We start from the raw sequence: 16,991 nt of genomic DNA, 5'->3' as shown, positions 1-16,991 counted from the left end.
CACAGATGTTGAACATTAGGAACCTCAAGGCTTAAAAATGCTTTCCCCCACTCCTCCCTCCTTCGCATACATACTCTCTCAGTACTCACATGTAAAAACCACAGTGATTATTTTACAATATTCTAAAAATCTTCAGCTGAAACTGCAAAAACAAAACTTAGTGATGTCTCTAGGCAAACTTGGTGTAAAAAGACAGAAATGACAAGTTGACCTAATCAGTCTAGTGGCATAAACTGTGCCTTCTGTATGGTCAGAAAAAGCACTGGAGGAAAAGCAGCCATTGATCAACCAAAGTAAGAAATAAAAGCATTAGTCAGGGATCAGTATCTTTTAAAAATTCCAGTAGGGGTGTACTGCCACAGAGCTGTGTAGGAGATGTGCAATACATTTCTGGTGGCAAGACAATGAAATGTTGGAAGTGGGTGCTGGAAAATTAGCATTCAGTGGCAACAGCACAGAGTTAGAAATATTGGACCATAAGGCATCTCAGGGAATTATGTCATACAGTTGCTTTCAAAATCAAATCTAGTCTTAGTTTGAGAGTACCACATTTACTTGAATATAAGGCAACACTTATGTTTCTTCATCTATTCCAGGAGAAAAAACAGTGGCTGTGAAATTAGTCCAGAATCCCTCCAGGCCCACCTGATGTAACAGTGAAGTTTATTCTAGACTGATAAAAATGCAGACAAAAACCTTGGGCTCAGGGAAGAGGATGACATTTACTCTCCTCCCCTCTTTTCTCCACTTATATATTAAATGCAGATCCTGCAAGGAAAAATGATGGAGAAGTGATCCCACTCACTGAAAGAATCATGTGTGTGGGGAGGGAAATCACTATTAGACAGGAGAAAAGAGGGCAAGAAGAAGATATAAATGAGTAGGAGAAGGAAGGAGACACTAAATAGCAGCAATGCATGAGAAGGCAGGCAAGTGTGAGGTCCTGGCTCCCTCACCTTCAACGGGCATAAGCATCCTTGGTTTCCTTAGGAATTGCAGAATTTAAACTCACCTGGTATTGAACAAACAGTACAAACAGAACAAAATAGCTGCTATAAGGGGGTGGTAGTACCTAAGCCCTGACCCATGGAGGAAGTAGGACCTGCAGGCTGTGAGCTGCTATAGCAAAAATGTCTGTGTCCTTAGTTATCTCTATCTTTTCCCAGGTGGGGTCAGAGATGGCTGCCATCTGTGATTACTTTTCAGTCATTTCTGCTTTTGTACCCAATGCCTGTTTAGGAAGGCTACTCCTGAAGGTATGAGCTTCTTGAAGAGCAAGAACCTTTGGAGTAGCAGAAAAAAAACATTTATGGAAGGCTTACACTTGTTAATTCTTTTGCCATTTAATAACTCTTTTTGCTCCCTTGCTTGTATTAACCTCACCCAAAATATTTGGAGAACATAAAAATATCTCATATTGAATTTTATTTTCATAAACCAAACATGCCAATTTTTAGTTTTCTATTCTCACGTAATTGCTCTGAGGTTCCCTAAACAACCCTTTAACAATTTCTGAGTTTGCTGCAACTAGAATTTTTTTGTTTTGAGTGTGTCAACTAGACCTGAACAAACAATTGCAGTTCAAATGTTTTCACTGTGTAACATCATTTAGAGATTCCCCTGTCTTTTCCATAGGAATGGTAGCTCATAGCCAGTGTGCAATCAAGTGGTACAGATCTCGTTTTGCATGGAGAAAAAACAGGTACCATGCAAAGTTATGCAAAATACAGACCTTTGTAGTGCTTCTTGATGTTCCATCTCTGTACTTCTGCTGTTCCAGGACTTGGAGCAGTGGCCAAGTTGATACACAGCAGGCTTGAGATTCAGACAGCACAACCATCTGGGTTTTTTTCCGATCTACAGGTATCCCACTGAGAGACTCAAAGTAGCATTCGTTTCAGAGATAGCAGTAACTGCTGCCAAGTTTACAGGTGTTGCCCCAGCTGGTTGGCCACCCTGGGCTAGAGCGTCAGAACAGGGTTTGGCAGCGAATAGCTGGCTATGAATATACACGCCAGGACTATGCTACTCCAACTCTGCAGCATAACACTCTTGCTCCTGCACCACCCCGTGCTTTGCCTTGCCTGAAACCATCCGTCTCTTAATTTGATTGTGGCATTACTTGGTATTTTTGTGAAGGAACTGCCACTAAGCTGCTGATGATTTCCAGGCATGCTCAAGACTGCCTCCATCAAAGTGCTCTAGACAGAGAAGTGTTCTAAAATACCAGGGGAAGAACCCCAAAGCAATTAATTTAGAGCTAAAAGTCTTGTCATCACTGTTAAAATTCTCCATTTTATATCACTTTAGTCTTCAAGATGAGGTGATTGTGTATTTCTCCTGTTAATATCTATGATTAATCACCTGGCTTGCTTACTTTGTATCTGTATGTACAGTTCTGCCTTAGCTGACATAGATCACCATGTTTTTGTATCATATATTAATTTGGGGAATGGCAAGACAGAAAAGGGATTTCAGTAAGGTTGGCAAGTATAAACAGAGGCTTATTCCACAAGACAGATAATGTTAACTTGACAAAATCAACCTGGAAACTAATCAAGATTGTAAAAGGGTTTAATTGAGACAAAGTTTAAATCTTAGAGAAACCTGTCAGAACTGGAGGCAATGTAACAATAAATATGGAAGAGAAGTAATCAATTAGGTGGACTTTCTGCACTTAAATATAATAATAAATAAAAATTGTTTAAATGAAGAATTAAGAATGAAAAATAAATCAGATTTACTTGAAGTAAAGGTTTCTTTGTCCCTACAGTTCTGTCCCCCTACCCAGGATCTTATCCATACCAGTACTCATATTTGATTATTTACAGAAGGGCATGAAATATACAGCTCATTTATTTCACAAGTCAATAAAGACATTATTGATATTCCACGTTTTTGTGTCCATGATTCTGTTCACACCTCTGATTCTCAGGTGAACACACTATTCTTCACCGCAGGGTTCAGTGTGTATTTGTCTACTTTTATATTTTTTTCTTTTATCTTCATTCTTGGGGATTTCTGAGTTTGTATCCATGCTGTAGAAAAGTATACTTCATGCAAGACAAATATATGAACAAGTTGAAAGGCAGAGACAGATGGAATCATCTTTGTGATATCTAAACAAAATACTATGAGCATAATGAAATACTGAAGCGTTTGCATTAGTGTCTAAGCTTGAGCTGAAAGAACAAAACTGATGCAACAGTTACTCATATGAAACTAAAGCCTTAATTTCCTTGCTGTTGACCTGCCATTACTGCAGGTCATGCCGGAGTATCATTTCAGACTTTTAGAAGCTAATGAATATAGACTCCCAGCTACTTGACATCAGTGAATACGTACATACAAGCTACTCATTGTTTATGCTTGCCTAGTTGGCATTAATTTTGATCTTTTTCACTCTAATCATATAGAAGAAGGAATAGTTGTGGATCTCCATCTTCCCCCCACTCCAACACCAGAGAGTACCTCCACTTTTTGATAGAAGCCTGCACACATAGTTTGATTTTTAGCAGAAAATACATAGAACTTCCTATTTCAGAGCTAGCAGGTGAAGCCCAACCACAGCAATTGCAGTCCTGCAATGTAATGCAGCCTCATCATAACTATGCAGGTTCTCAGCGCTGCACACAACAAACCGTAGACTGTTGTCACTCAGACTAAAGTTTTTTTAGCTCTTTTTTTTTCCAGTGCCTTTACTGTAGCTTATGAGGTGGTGTGTGGGAAATGAGAAATGGGCAACTGAGGAAGCTGTTCTTTTCTGCCTCGTAAGGCAGTATGCCTTGCTGCTACTCCCATAGTAATGATTCATGCTGGGTTTCCTGTGATTGTGATTGGGGTAGGTTTGCCTTGATATTTAATTTATCATCCTTGCTTTTCCCATAGCTGATTACTTTTAGAGCTCAAAATGTTGAAACAAGTCTGTAAAACATGCACCTGTAAATTAAAATAAATTTTGGAAACATGCATCCTGACTCTAGGAAGATCAGATTGTTAGGTGAATGCTTTAGCTGTCTTTTATTCCAGCCTCTTCATGGGATACACTTGGTCACAAGTAATAGAGGTTCTATGAGAGGACAAACAACCCTTTGTTAAAGCAACAGTTCTAACATGGTTGGTTTTATCATGCTGTAAAATTGTGTAACACACACTGTCAATATTCTGGGCTTCTTCAATTTTTATGTGGCGATTGGTATCTAGTATAGTATCAATATCTTCCTCTTATGCTCATTGTAGTTTAATATGCCTCTGGTAGCTACAACCTCACTTAAGCAGAAAATGCCATGAATATACTGAAAGACATCCTAGCAAGGAGCATGTTCCACCTGGGGTGTCCCAATGCCACTGGCAGTGTACTGGTGTAGTTAAACCTAGTGTTTACAAATTAAGGGAATCTCAGGGAGTTAATGGAAGTATTTGCAGAACTTAAGATGAGGTATATCCCTGCAAGATAGTACATGATGCTGGAGCTCGGGTAACTGTGAACTGTGCTGGATTAGAAGCTTGCTGTTTGCATGGCACAACTGAAGAACTCAGCCTAATATTGCAGGTCTATCCAGCCTACAGTGCTGGCTCTTTCGATAGTATACTAGCGTGGATGTGCGGGGATGTAGGTTTTTGGGGGGACAATTTTAGAACGGCTGCCGTGTTTCTTCCCCGTTTTTCCGGTAACGCTGTCTGTGTTAAATGTCTGCAGAGTGTCTGTAGAGCATGGGGACGCGGGCCTGTGTTTCGCAAGGCAGAGGGCTGGGAAGTTGCAGTAGCCACGTTCCGGAGAGGGCTCCGCACCGCCTTCGCCCGTGACTCCGCGACACTGGCTCTCCCCGCCGAGCCGCCGGGCGCGGCGTTGCCGTGGAGACGGCGCCGCAGGGGCCGGGGGCGGGAGGAGGCGGCCCGGGCGCCGCCAGCACCCCGAGCCCTCCCCGCTCCACTCTCCCCCCCGCCGCCGTTCCCTATTATAGAAGAGCTTCCGGCGGCGTGGACTACTCTGACATCATCCTCCGCACCCCGGTGACGTCAGCGCCGGGAGCGGGGCGTGACGTCGGTGCGTAGGGGAGCGCGGTGACGTGTTCTATTTAAAGCTCCCCGGGCGGAGGATGGAGGCAGAGCGGGCAGGTGCCGCCGCGGGCATGAGCACGGTGGCCGCGTGCGGCGCGGGGCTGTAGGGCAGGGCGCGGCTCCTCTCCGCTCTTCTCGCCCCTTCCCTCCCCTCCCCTCCCCGTTCCCCGGGAAGGAGGAGCGGGACGGAGGTGCGGGCTCCGCGCGGCGGCTGCGCCAGCCCGCCGCGAGGGGACGAGCGGGCGGTGGCGGAGGTGTGAGGCGGAGGCGGGGGATGCGAGCAGGCACAAGCGGCGGCTCGGAGGCGCCGGAGCAGCCGGGCACCGCCTGAGGCGGCCATCGCTCCCTCCCTCCGTTCCACCGGCGGGGCTGAGCCCACGGCCCCGCCGCAGAACAGCGCGGGCTCGACGGCGGCAGCCCCTCCCGCCGCCCGCTGTCAGTGACCGATCCGCCGCGCCCCAGGACGATGCCCGCCCGCTCGCTGCAGAAGAAGGCGTGACGGCGAGGAGCGGGCCCGCCACCGCGGGAAGGAGGAGCGGTGCCCCGCATCTCCGCAGCCGGGGGTGGGCGGGCGGGCGGATCGGGGGAACGCGGCGCCCCGGTGCCCGCGGGCGACGCGCGGCCGCAGCTCGTCGGTAGCGGCCTCTCGCCGGGAGTCCGATGCCAGCGCCGGTGCCACGGCTCGCTCTGCCTTCTCGGGAAAATGCATCCGTGCCCGCCACGCTGCTGGCGGCGGTGCTAGGGGGAGCGTCGGCGTGGAGCTCTGTGCGCACCGCCTGCCCCATCCCGCTCCGCCTCTGAGGCACACGGAGCCCTCAGCGGCCGCGCACGTCCCGGCGAGAAGCGCCGCAGCCACCGCCAGTCTCTCGCGAAGAAGGCGAGCGCCTCCCTGTTCGCCTGCAGGAGGGGACTCGTCCGTCCCCGAAGCCACCGCTGCCGCCCTCCCGGGGGCCGGAGCCGCTGCCTGCGGGAGCTTGGCGGGGCCGGTGGCCATGGGAGCCTGGCCCGCGGGGGGCGCTCCCTAGGGCGCGGGCGGCCCCGCTCGGCCCCCGGCGGTTGCGGCGAGCCCAGAGCAGCGGCCCCGCCGCCACGGGGCTGCGGAGCTGCCGGCGCGGCGAGGAGCGCCCCGGGGACGCGGCACCACCGGTGCCAGGCGCTGCCGGCCGCCATGGGGTAAGGATGTCGCGGGGGCCGCCGGGCTGGTGCCGGGGCTGGGGGTGGGAGCGGCCGCCCGCGGAGCTGCGGGCGCTGCTGGATGCGCACGGAGTCGAGGGGTCTCACTGGCGAGTGCGCCAGCAGCAGGAATCCTGCTGCAGTCGGTGCCATGCATCAGCCCCGTGAGGGGAGAGCCGTGCGATCCGTGAGGGGCGCACCACGATCTGCAGAGGTTTGTCTCCGCCGTAGCCACATCGGAATTCTGGAAGAGCCGTCTCGGCTCCCAGTTCCTCACTGTGAAGACCTCTCTCGGGTTGTTAGGCGATGTTCAGTCTTGAAAACGGGTGCTTTAAACTCAGTGCGCTAGGGTGAAATTCCAGAACAAGGAAGGCTCGCTTCTACTCTTCTGGAGTCTTCAGAGAATGTCGAACTACGTGGGAATTTCTCAGTAAATTGAAGGCTCTGAGGAAGTCTGCCTCACAGCAGGTTCCCTAGTAAACTGGGGAATCCACTTGAGAGCTTAAGAAAATTAGAAGGAATGAAATCTGTAAAATTAGTCAGATTTCATACAAATTATTAGATAAAAATGTGACATAGATACGTGTGAAAACTTTCCACAGTCATATCCTTAGGAATTTGTATAGTGATTTGAAAAAATAATCCATCCTACCGGGCTTGTCTGAAAGTGGAATGGAAACTCATCCATGTTCCAAAGCAACAGAAACCTGGTATGATCTGGCAAACTGCAAGGTGGAGGCAGTCTACAAAAGTTACAAATCATGTTCTTTTGTATTTTGGTCACTTAGGAATTCGGATGTGAAATTGGCATATTACTATGGGAGTTACAGATGTCTCCTCTAGCTGTTTAGGACATTTGAATTCTTCAATTTATTGACTTCCTTGCGTGTGTGGTGATAACAGCTGCATCCTTGTCTCTGTGCTATCATTTGGGGTCACAGGTCAAGATGTAGGAAGGAATGACTCCTTGCTACTTAGGCCAGTTTTTATTTTTCTGTTGTCTTCCCTTCCATTAAAAATATTTGAGCAGAATAAGCCCAAACTTGCAGCTGTCTATGTATCCAAGAAAGTGATGTTTCTGCCAAAAGTCTAAATGATACGATAATTTTTTGAGGGTATACACGTAAAATTGCTAATCACACACAGGATTATGTAAAATTAAAATAATGGAAGCCTTCTCATTGATTTAAAATCAATACTGTGTTTGTAGATGTTTGGATTAAGCTTAATCATATTACAAATCCACTGAACTGTTGAAGAGGAGCAAACATTTTGTCTCCAGAACTCCAGCTCTCCTAGTGTTTTACTGTCATAGCTTCTTAATAAACACTACAAATCCCTATTTGTTGAGAGCTGACATAATCTTAAAAAACACAGTTGTTGGTGTGATGACTTGAGTGGTATCTTGGCACATTAAGGTCAAGAACACTAAATTTGCTAGCGAATATTTTAAACACATTTTAGACAGTATGCTTTGGGGTATTGCAATATAGAATTCCTTTGCAGACCATCTTCTTACAAGAAGGACAAACCCTGAAATGTAGGAATATGTTACTGATAAGCCCGTATCTCTCTAAATCTGAGTGAGCACACCCAGGCCAGGGCCAGCACCTACTTAGTGTAACTGTTGGTAAGACAGACATCTGTTACTGTTCAGAGCAGAGGTCTTGATTTGGTAGCTGTTTTGAATTAATTTCTAAATGCAAGTACCCATGGATTTCAGAGTATTTCTACACCAGGATGCACTGGGCTTTTAATTCAACAGTTGATACTCTATACTCTACCAAGGTCTAAAAATTGAGCATTCTATAAGCAAATTGCAAGATCATTGGTAATTCAATGTACCTGGGTCACGTGATGGTCTGTGTCTTATATTCAGTGTTTAATGGGTGCTGGTATGCTGTGTGAGCTTATAGACTGATTTTGTAGTACCTGACTGGTGGAGATCGCACCTATTTCGATGGTTAGAACACAGAAAACTTCGGGAGGGGGAAGTTGGCTTGCCAAACCAGCAGGAGCTTTCTCAGTCTGATTACATATAATGAAGAATTCATTGTTCTGCTGTGCAATGTTTGGCACATACAGTACCATCAGGCAAGCCAGGTAATTATCCATTGGGTGTGTTGTGGAAACCAACTGGTGAGTAACTGGGCTTTGGGCCAGTGCTGCTGTTAAACATTTTTGGGGAAACTTGAAACTAGAGAAATGTAGAGTAGTTCAGGACACTTTCTTATTGCTGTATCTTGTATATTTGTGTGTGTCTTTCGTCTCACAGAAGGTAAATGTATCAAGCCCTGTGGATTATATAGGCCAGACACACAGAATGTCCTTTCTTGTTTCTCTATCTGCCAGTCTGTCTCACTTCTCCCAGTTCCTCCTTCCTGTTGCATAAAACAAGTTCTTATCAATAGTTACTGTTGAGTGATATAACCATTGTGGACAGCCTTTTGTTGGATTGACTACATACAATATAGTATTCTTCAACAGAAAAACATGGATTTTGTGTTCTGTCCTAGTTCATTACATGTATTCATGTGTTCATTGCTAGTATTGCACTGTCTTCTTCAATGCAATCAGAAGTCTGATTGCATTAAAAATCCTCAAATAACAGCTCTAAAGCATACCCAGGATTTATATTGGCAGCCTAGGGTGTTGTATGCATTGACCAGGTAAGTACTGTGTTTCAAGTTGGAACTGTTACTATATTTTTCTTGTTATTGGTACAGCTTGTACTTCGATCTATGAGCAGGGAAAGTAGAGACAGGGATGCAGTTGTTGTTAAGGCTGGAATTAATACACTTCTTTACAAATACAATGGGGAAGCTGCACAGCTGTGAATTCTGGAGAGATGCAGAAATTGATGTCCTATTAAACATAATATCTAGTATTAATTCCTGATTTATTGATGCGTAGATTTATTGATGCATAACTACTTCACATGATGGCCTTTACATGACAGCGGTGGACAAATATCTAAATTTGCTACTTGCTTTTCCCATCGTTCATGCTGAATTATAAGGAATTACAAGGTAAAAGCTTCTGGAAGATGTGCTCATCTCTGTCATGTCATGTTAGTCAAAGTATCTTTATAAAGACTTGATCTTCAGTTTTGTTGGCCTATATTTAGTATGTTATCCTCATAAAGGTAGTTATGATATGTGTCAGTTTGAGATGGCAGAATTAGAATACTAGGGTTCTTAAGCTGACTGGAGAATATTGAGAAAGATTAGTCTTTTAGGGTATACTTTTTAGTGCTGCACTTGCCTAGAAAAAAGTATTTTAATTTTTGGTAGTCTGCAACTGGCTGATCCACTCCTAGATCTTACTCTATTTGAAGTATGTGCAGTTAGTCAAACACATTTCTTTAAACAGGACAAACTACAGTCTTGTCCTGAAATGTTTCAGTTTGCTTTCTCTATCTGGGTAACAACACATGAACACTGTAAAGCTGTTGGGACCCAGAAGTATTATTGAATTTGTCCAGACTCAAATTCTTTGACCTGTTTTCCTTCCACAAGACTTAATGGTAGCTTCCCCCAGACTTTGTTTTAGCAATACTTCTATCAGCTGTGCTCCACAGAGATGCTTGAAGTAGTAGAGTGGAAGGCGTAGCTTCTTGGTAGTAGTTCAGTGTTACTGCAAGTCCTGACCATTTTGCTGTCTCAGGGGTAAAATGAGGTGCTTATTATATGAGAGCAATGGCAGCAAAGTAGTTTATGCTGTCTTCTGTAGCAGAATGGAGAGTAAAACAAGTTTTACAGATGACAAAACTTGGTTTTCTGTAAAGAATTAGTAATGTATAAATACCAAAACAGACTGCGTGTAAGTCAGCCTGAAATGGTTAATAAACTACTTTTCAGAGAGCAATATGTGTAGACTTCTACCATGCTTAAATTATATTCTGTCACAGTCACTTTGACTTCAAAACAAGCATAAGAAATCTGAACCAGGCCAGATCTTCTGGCCTGGTAAAACATAAATGTGTGCCCTGAGCATCATGAGGTGATGATTGCTGATTTAGTGAAGGTATTTGTAATGAATTAAGGTTGCAATTGATCTGTTTTGGTATTTCCGTGCATTATCAAGATTTCATAGGCCAACCCTTTTGGACAAATCCTACTTCTGCTGAAAATAAACATTTAAGTCCTTCTGATTCATTATGTTGGGATTATTTTTATTATCAGTATTATTCTCATTTTTATTCTCAGTATTTATTCTCATTATTTTTACTCTCAAGGCAAGCATCAGATGTGTGTGTGTGTTATATGTGTTCTTGCGGTTTCTTTTTCCAAAACAGTGTTTGCTCTACCTCAGTTACCATTATCTTTGCAGGACTCAACTAGATGTTGAGCCAGTATCTAAGGAAATACACAGTCTTGGAGCCACAGAAATTGCAGTGGCTTATAATTCTGTAACAAGTCAGCCCTTCTAATCAGGGAAGGCAATGACATTTAACTAGAGCTGAGCAGAGTATTTCTGCCTGCTAATTAGTAAAAATTTTAAGTTGAATTTAGATATCACATTTATGGGAATTTTTGTTGCAAAACATTTAAGGTTTATGATTGTATCATAAAACTGTAATTTGATTAAAGGCTCTTAGTTAATCACTTTAAATCATTGCCTTTCAAATCTGTGTCTATGCACTAGTGTACTTCAGTGAAGAGCATTATCATATGATGTAACACTAATTTACTGGTAGGTTCTCATTAGTATAAGTGCCTTGGACATTGTTTTAGTTGAAGCTATGGTTTTCCAAGGTATTCCAAACCATATAAACAATGCAGACACTTCAGCTAGACTAGAACCTTGTTCTTCGTCTCCTTTAGATGTCTCTAATTTGGAAGTTGTTGAGGCCTAAAATAATTACCAAGGACCAAGGTCTCTGCTAGTCCAGAGGTTAAAAGTTAAGAGGTGCTTAGCCAGGAAACCAGTCCGGTGTGTTCATACCCAGGCAGGCTGCGACTAGGCCTCAAATGGACATTGAATGAGTATGTGTACATGTGCCTGTGTTTTTCCAGTGTGCACTTCCTATCTGAGACAGTTTTGCACTGGAGAAAACTCTCAGGCTTCCCTGTGTGTGTGGTAATAGTGTTAGTAACAGTTAACTGTGACAGTGAACAAAGAAACTAAGTATTCTGTATTATTTAAAGTGAAACCCCCCCCCCCCAGACTCCACCTCTTCTATTTTTTTTCTTCTAATTTAACGATACCATGAAACATGTATATAAATGCCCTATTTAAAAGCCCCACTTAGGTGAAAGCTTTCTGTAAAAAAAAATTTCAAAGAACATGCTTTCTAGTTCAGGGGTTTGTGCTGTTCTTCCTGCAAGGCTTTTTCAGATATATTCAGTCTTAAGGTGTAATGGGTGATGAAAGCATTGCATTATGAAAAACCTTTTTCATAATCTGCTTTATATCCAGTTTTGATAGTAGACTTCTTTTACTATTCTGTTTCAAGTTTTTATATTTCCCAAGGCTCAGCCATGTGAGATCCACCAAAATTAGTATTGTGTTCAGGACAGAAATACTAGAGGGGAGAAGAGGCTAGAGGGAGCTGTGGGTTTATTCTACCTGGTCCTCGCACTATGCAGTGTTGAGCTCTGTTTTATCTACACAGAGTCCTGGTAGTGGCATTGCTCCATTTGGTGAAATAATTGAACTGTGTTTCAATATTATATTGATTTTCTGGGACTGCATCACAATCATGCTTCTGGCAACAGACTGTGCTCTGATACACTTTTTTGGTGGCAAGTAGTGATGAATCCCAGTCATCGTTAAAAAATTTGTCTAGGAAAATACTGTTTAAACATGCAATAGATGATGTTGGATTGCCAGATACAAACCTATATTGACCTTTCCAGTAACTAGTCATGATTTCTGGTTTTTAAGTAACGATCATTGCTCGTTTTCTGTAATGAGAGGGGAGAAGTTGAAATACATAGCTCCTCTCAGGTTTTTCTTCTTCCTCCACATACATGCAGATGATTCACTGGCACTGTTTTGTTGATGTTTGTGGTTGTGCTCTTTTCAAACATCCTGATTATTTAATTTTCACAGATCTTGCCACCAAATGGTGGGAACCACAGAAAGCAAGCACTGCTTCCTCCATTTGTCTACTACAGCACCAATGTTTGTGCAGTGAGCTACGTCAGTACTGTGACCTAGCTGACTGCAAATGGAGGGGTGTGCACAAGGGAAGGGCGACTACAGGTGGGAGAGACCTACTTTTTACTACAGTGGTGTCTGTTTACTCTGGTGGGAAATGTTTAAAAAGGTCTGAACTCAGACCTACTCCTGTTTAACTTTGCTCCTCTGTTTTGAAGCTCAGGTCTGGAAAGGTTTTTTGTGACTGTCCACTAGGTTGAATCTCAGCTTATTGAGAAATGGTATTATTTTTCCCCTTTGAATAGTGTATTTTTGTGGTAAAACAAAATAACACCACAGCCAAACCCAAACAAAAAAACTCACTAAACCCAAATGATAATAGGTTATATTGCTGGGTATAGAATTTGGGTTTTTAAAGTGCTTTGAAATTACTTATTGTGTAAATAGTATGCTGTATGGATCCACGATTAATCTTGAATCTCTTCTTGTAACAGGACATATGATATCTTCGCAGAGTTTTGAAAACTGAAGAATAAGCTTTAAATGGTCAACACTTTACAATGAAGTGTTGATGAAATAAATAGTCTTTGACATGTATTCTCACAATTCTTAAGCCTACTTCTTAGGCCTGTTCATTTCCAACAGACTGCTAGTCCATAATTCTGAAAGAATATACTGTGTGATATAGGAAAAAAGCCTGTTTTCTCCACTGACTTAATGTGGAGTACACAGCCATGGCAGGTATCTTACGTTACTTCTCATGCTAACAGAAATAAGCATATGCAATAATATGGGCTGTGTTTATCTTGTCAATTGGCTGTATGCAGTAAATTGGGGTCCTAAGTGCATATTCAGATAATTTGCTTTAACCCTTGCTTTTGCACTACTTGGGGGTTTTTCACTGACTGTGTGTGACTAAAAGAGTTAACCTGCAATTAGACAGGAACACTTCTGTTGGATTTAATTTCAGCTTCTGGATACTGATTTCCAAGTGCTTTTTCAACATTTGAGTGTAAGTCCCTTTTCTTCATCTAGACACGTGGAGGAGCTGATTTTTACTAGGAAACAATTAGCAGTGCTTGGGAATAGATGGTGTCCTGCTGATTGGAGTCATAGGTACTCATGGTTCTCAGAAGTACTGCAGAGCTCAGATAGTATGTCTGGCTACATATGATAGTAAAACTATAAAGGATCTTTGAGAAGTTTTCATAAAAAAGATACTGGTGCTGAAGTACATGATTAAAGAATGGTCCATTTTGGCTGAATTTTGTGAAACGAGCACTGAGCACTACAATCCCTAAGATAACCTCATATCTGAATGTAAATGCTGCCCATGTCTCTTACAATGGATCTTAATAGGCTACTTAAGATCTGAAGTAGCTTTTACTGAGGCTCATGCATTTGTTCAGCTAAAATATGACATAGAAATTAAAAACAACAACAAAGCTTCCTCTTTTGTCCACATTAATTACAGTTTTTAAAATCAGACTGCAGAAAAAGCTACTGGAATGTAGCTTTTTCTGTTACTGGAATGGAATGATGAGTATTATAGGGTCCTTTTCAAATATGCCACTTTTATTGTTAGCAGAACTGGAGAATTAATATTATTCTGAGTGAAGTTCTTAGACAGAGAAAGACAATCTACCTCTTCTATAACTGTTCTTTACAAAGAACAATTTTACTTGGCATTAAAATATATTTAAAGAGTCCTTTTCTTCTCCTTAGTAACAACCGCAAATCCAACATATAAAGAATACTGCTGATCTTGAGTACTCAGAGATGGACATGGTCCTCCTCAAATCACTTGTGCTAAGTCAGCCTTTACAGATGGAATTCACATCTAAATCTTGCAAACGTTGCCTTCTGCTTCACCATCATGTTTGTCTTTTTGTCTTTGTACTTCTGCCACTGGTTAATGTTTTTGTAAAACCCAAGAATTTGCTTATTCAGGAAAACATAGATTATTTTTTCTTATATCTGTACTGTTCATCTTCCTGAAGAACTGTTACTCTTCATTTGCTTGTAACATTGGAAAAGATTTTGCAATTAATTATGGTATGAGTACTTCCTGCTCATGGCATTCTATTTACTGTATTAACCAGTCTGTTTGTAAACACAAAACTTGTTAGTGAGTGAGAAATAGCAGTTTCTGCTATATTGACCAGTATTTGATGCTTCAGCTAAGCCTCTTTTGGACATAACCATGGGACCACCTAAGTGCTCTGGTTTGAGAAGACTATACCATGTTTAGCATACAGCTATAAAATGTTTTTAAATGCAGCCTTCTTTAAAACTGATTTTGCAATGAAGCATTCTGTAAGTAGCTAATGAGCCTGCTAGGTTTTGGCCACTATTTATATCATGGGTACAGAAACACTGGGGCTTGGTCTGATACATTTAATATCTGTTCTGATATGCACAGGCGGGGGTGAGGGAGGCTTTTCTAGTTCTCGTTTCATACATAGGTTTTGAAGGTATGGAACCCTACCAGTTCATTCAGGTACTATGTAAGGAAAATTGTTAATTAAAAAAAAAATCATGCTAAGATAACTAGCTCTTAAAAACACTGGTTCTTGCTCTTTGTTTAGATGCTTCTTAACTGTAGTAGCATGCATTTATTACTGAATATTTTTATTGAGCTGGTAAGTATAGGCTTCTAAAGTAGGCAGTTGGAGCCAAAACTTCTGCACCAACTGTGTGCTATCCTTTTTTTTTTTTTTTTTTTGCTCAGTTTGTCAAAATGCTAAGCAGTGTTCTGAGACCTGATTTTTAAAAAATTATTTTCATCTGAGTGAAGCCCTGACGCCCACCTGCTATCTTGGGGTTGGAACTAAGGTCATCATAAGTGCCTTTCAGAAGCATAAGCTAAATTTTGAAGTGCTGTTTGCAAAGTGGTTGCTAATCTAATTCCAGTACAACACATAACACTTTGTCTTTACCAGCCTCCACCAGCATAATCAAAGGAAGTACATGAGCTGTCAGTGAAAAAATGTTTCTTTACATTATTTCAGTAGCAATACCTGTGGCTAGTACTGATGTCGTTTCGTGTTTCCAGAACTGTTGTCTTCGCAGAATCACATAATGGGTAAAATAGGAAGGGACTACAGTGGGTCATGTTGTGAGTCAAGCTCCCTGCTCAAGCAGTGTCATCCCAGAGCACATGGCACAGGATTGTGTCCAGACAGCTCTTGAGTATCCCCAGTGAGGGAGACTCCACACCCTCTCTGGGCAATCTGTTCCAGTGCTCAGTCACTGCACAATAAAGAAGTTCTTCCTCATGTCCAGGTGGAATTTCCTGTGCATCAGTGTCTGCCCACTGCCTCTTGTCAAATTGCTTGGGACCTCTGAGAAGATGGTCCACCACCGGTCCATTTTCTTTAGACCCTTACTTCCAGTACTTGTATACACCGATGAGATGCCCTCTCAGTTGTTTCTTCTTGATGTTGAACAGCCCCAGCTCCCTCAGCCTTTCATCATAAGAGAGATGCTCCAGACCCTTCATCATCTCTGTGGCCTCTGCTGAACCCACCCCTGGAGCTCCATGTTTCTGTTGCCATGAGGAGCCCAGAACTGGACACAGCACTCTAGGAGAGGCCTCACCAGGGCTGAGTACAAGGGCAGGATCACCTTCCATAACCTGCTTTTCCATTGCATGGCAATGCTCTTCCTAATGCCCCCCTTTTTGGCTACCCAGACACGCTGCTGGCTCATGGGCAGCTTGTTGTCCACTGGAACACTCAGGTCCTTCTCCACAGTACTGCTCCCCAGTGGGTCAGGCCGAGCCTGTGCCGATGCCTGGGGTCGTTCCTCCCCAAGTGCAGGACCTTGCATTTGCCCTTGCTGAATTTCAGATTGTTCTTCTCTACCTGTCTTTCCATCCTGTCAAGGTCATTCTGAAGGGTTGCACAGAACTTAGAGGTGTCAGTCATTCCTCCCAGCATAGTATCATAACTGAATTTGCTGAGGAGAAATCTGCCCCTTTTTACAGGTCAAGGATGAACAAGTTAAACATTTAGAGCCCAGTATTGAACCTTAGGGGACACCACTAGGGACAGGCCTCCAACTTTGCCAATAATTTTGACCCTCTGAGATCTGATTTTCAGCCAGTTCTCAATCAACCTCACTGTCCACTCATTCAGTCTACACTTCTTGAATCTGTCAATGAGGACATGAGTGATGGTGTCAAAAGCCTTGCTCAAGTCAAGTAGACAGTATTGACTGCTCTCTCCTCACGAGCTGCTTATCTGTGGAATGAACAGCTTAGTCCAGGTGTGACTGCCCTTCTCTGCCTGTTGAGGTTCATCCCCGTGGCATAGTACTTCACATAAGTGCTTCCTTGACTGATGCTTACTATGCAAACCTAACTTTTCCCTTGTCAGCTGCTGTAGTGGACTGTGCAGAGCACTCTTTGCTCCATGCTTGGTGTGTGTTCATACTAGTATATTTAAAAATGGATTTTGCCCCTTATCATTATTTTGCATCTCACTACAGCGGGAGGTTGCCTGACAGTGCAAAGCATGTCATTGGGAGAGACAGGATTTGGAGCCATCTTAGGAATACCTTCAGTGATCCTGTGAGAAAACTGCATTACCTGTCAGGAATGATATTTGGATGTCTCAGAGTGTTTGGCGTAAGTGTGCTGTGAACAATCA

The 16,991-nt window shown here is 43.1% G+C and overlaps 1 protein-coding gene across 1 annotated transcript in view; it reads left to right on the top strand.

Moving 5' to 3' along the window:
* The first annotated feature begins 6,056 nt into the window (after positions 1-6,056).
* Positions 6,057-16,991, top strand: part of HOMER1 (homer scaffold protein 1) — an 87,510-nt gene continuing 76,575 nt past the window's right edge. The window contains exon 1 of the mRNA XM_058823531.1: positions 6,057-6,234. Within this exon, the coding sequence (XP_058679514.1) occupies positions 6,230-6,234 (5 nt within the window). The 5' untranslated portion in view covers positions 6,057-6,229. The remainder of the gene's footprint in view (positions 6,235-16,991) is intronic.

The sequence above is a fragment of the Ammospiza caudacuta genome, chromosome Z, assembly GCF_027887145.1.
Source record: "Ammospiza caudacuta isolate bAmmCau1 chromosome Z, bAmmCau1.pri, whole genome shotgun sequence".
Lineage (NCBI taxonomy): Eukaryota > Metazoa > Chordata > Aves > Passeriformes > Passerellidae > Ammospiza > Ammospiza caudacuta.
This window is presented reverse-complemented; position numbering and strand designations above follow the sequence as displayed.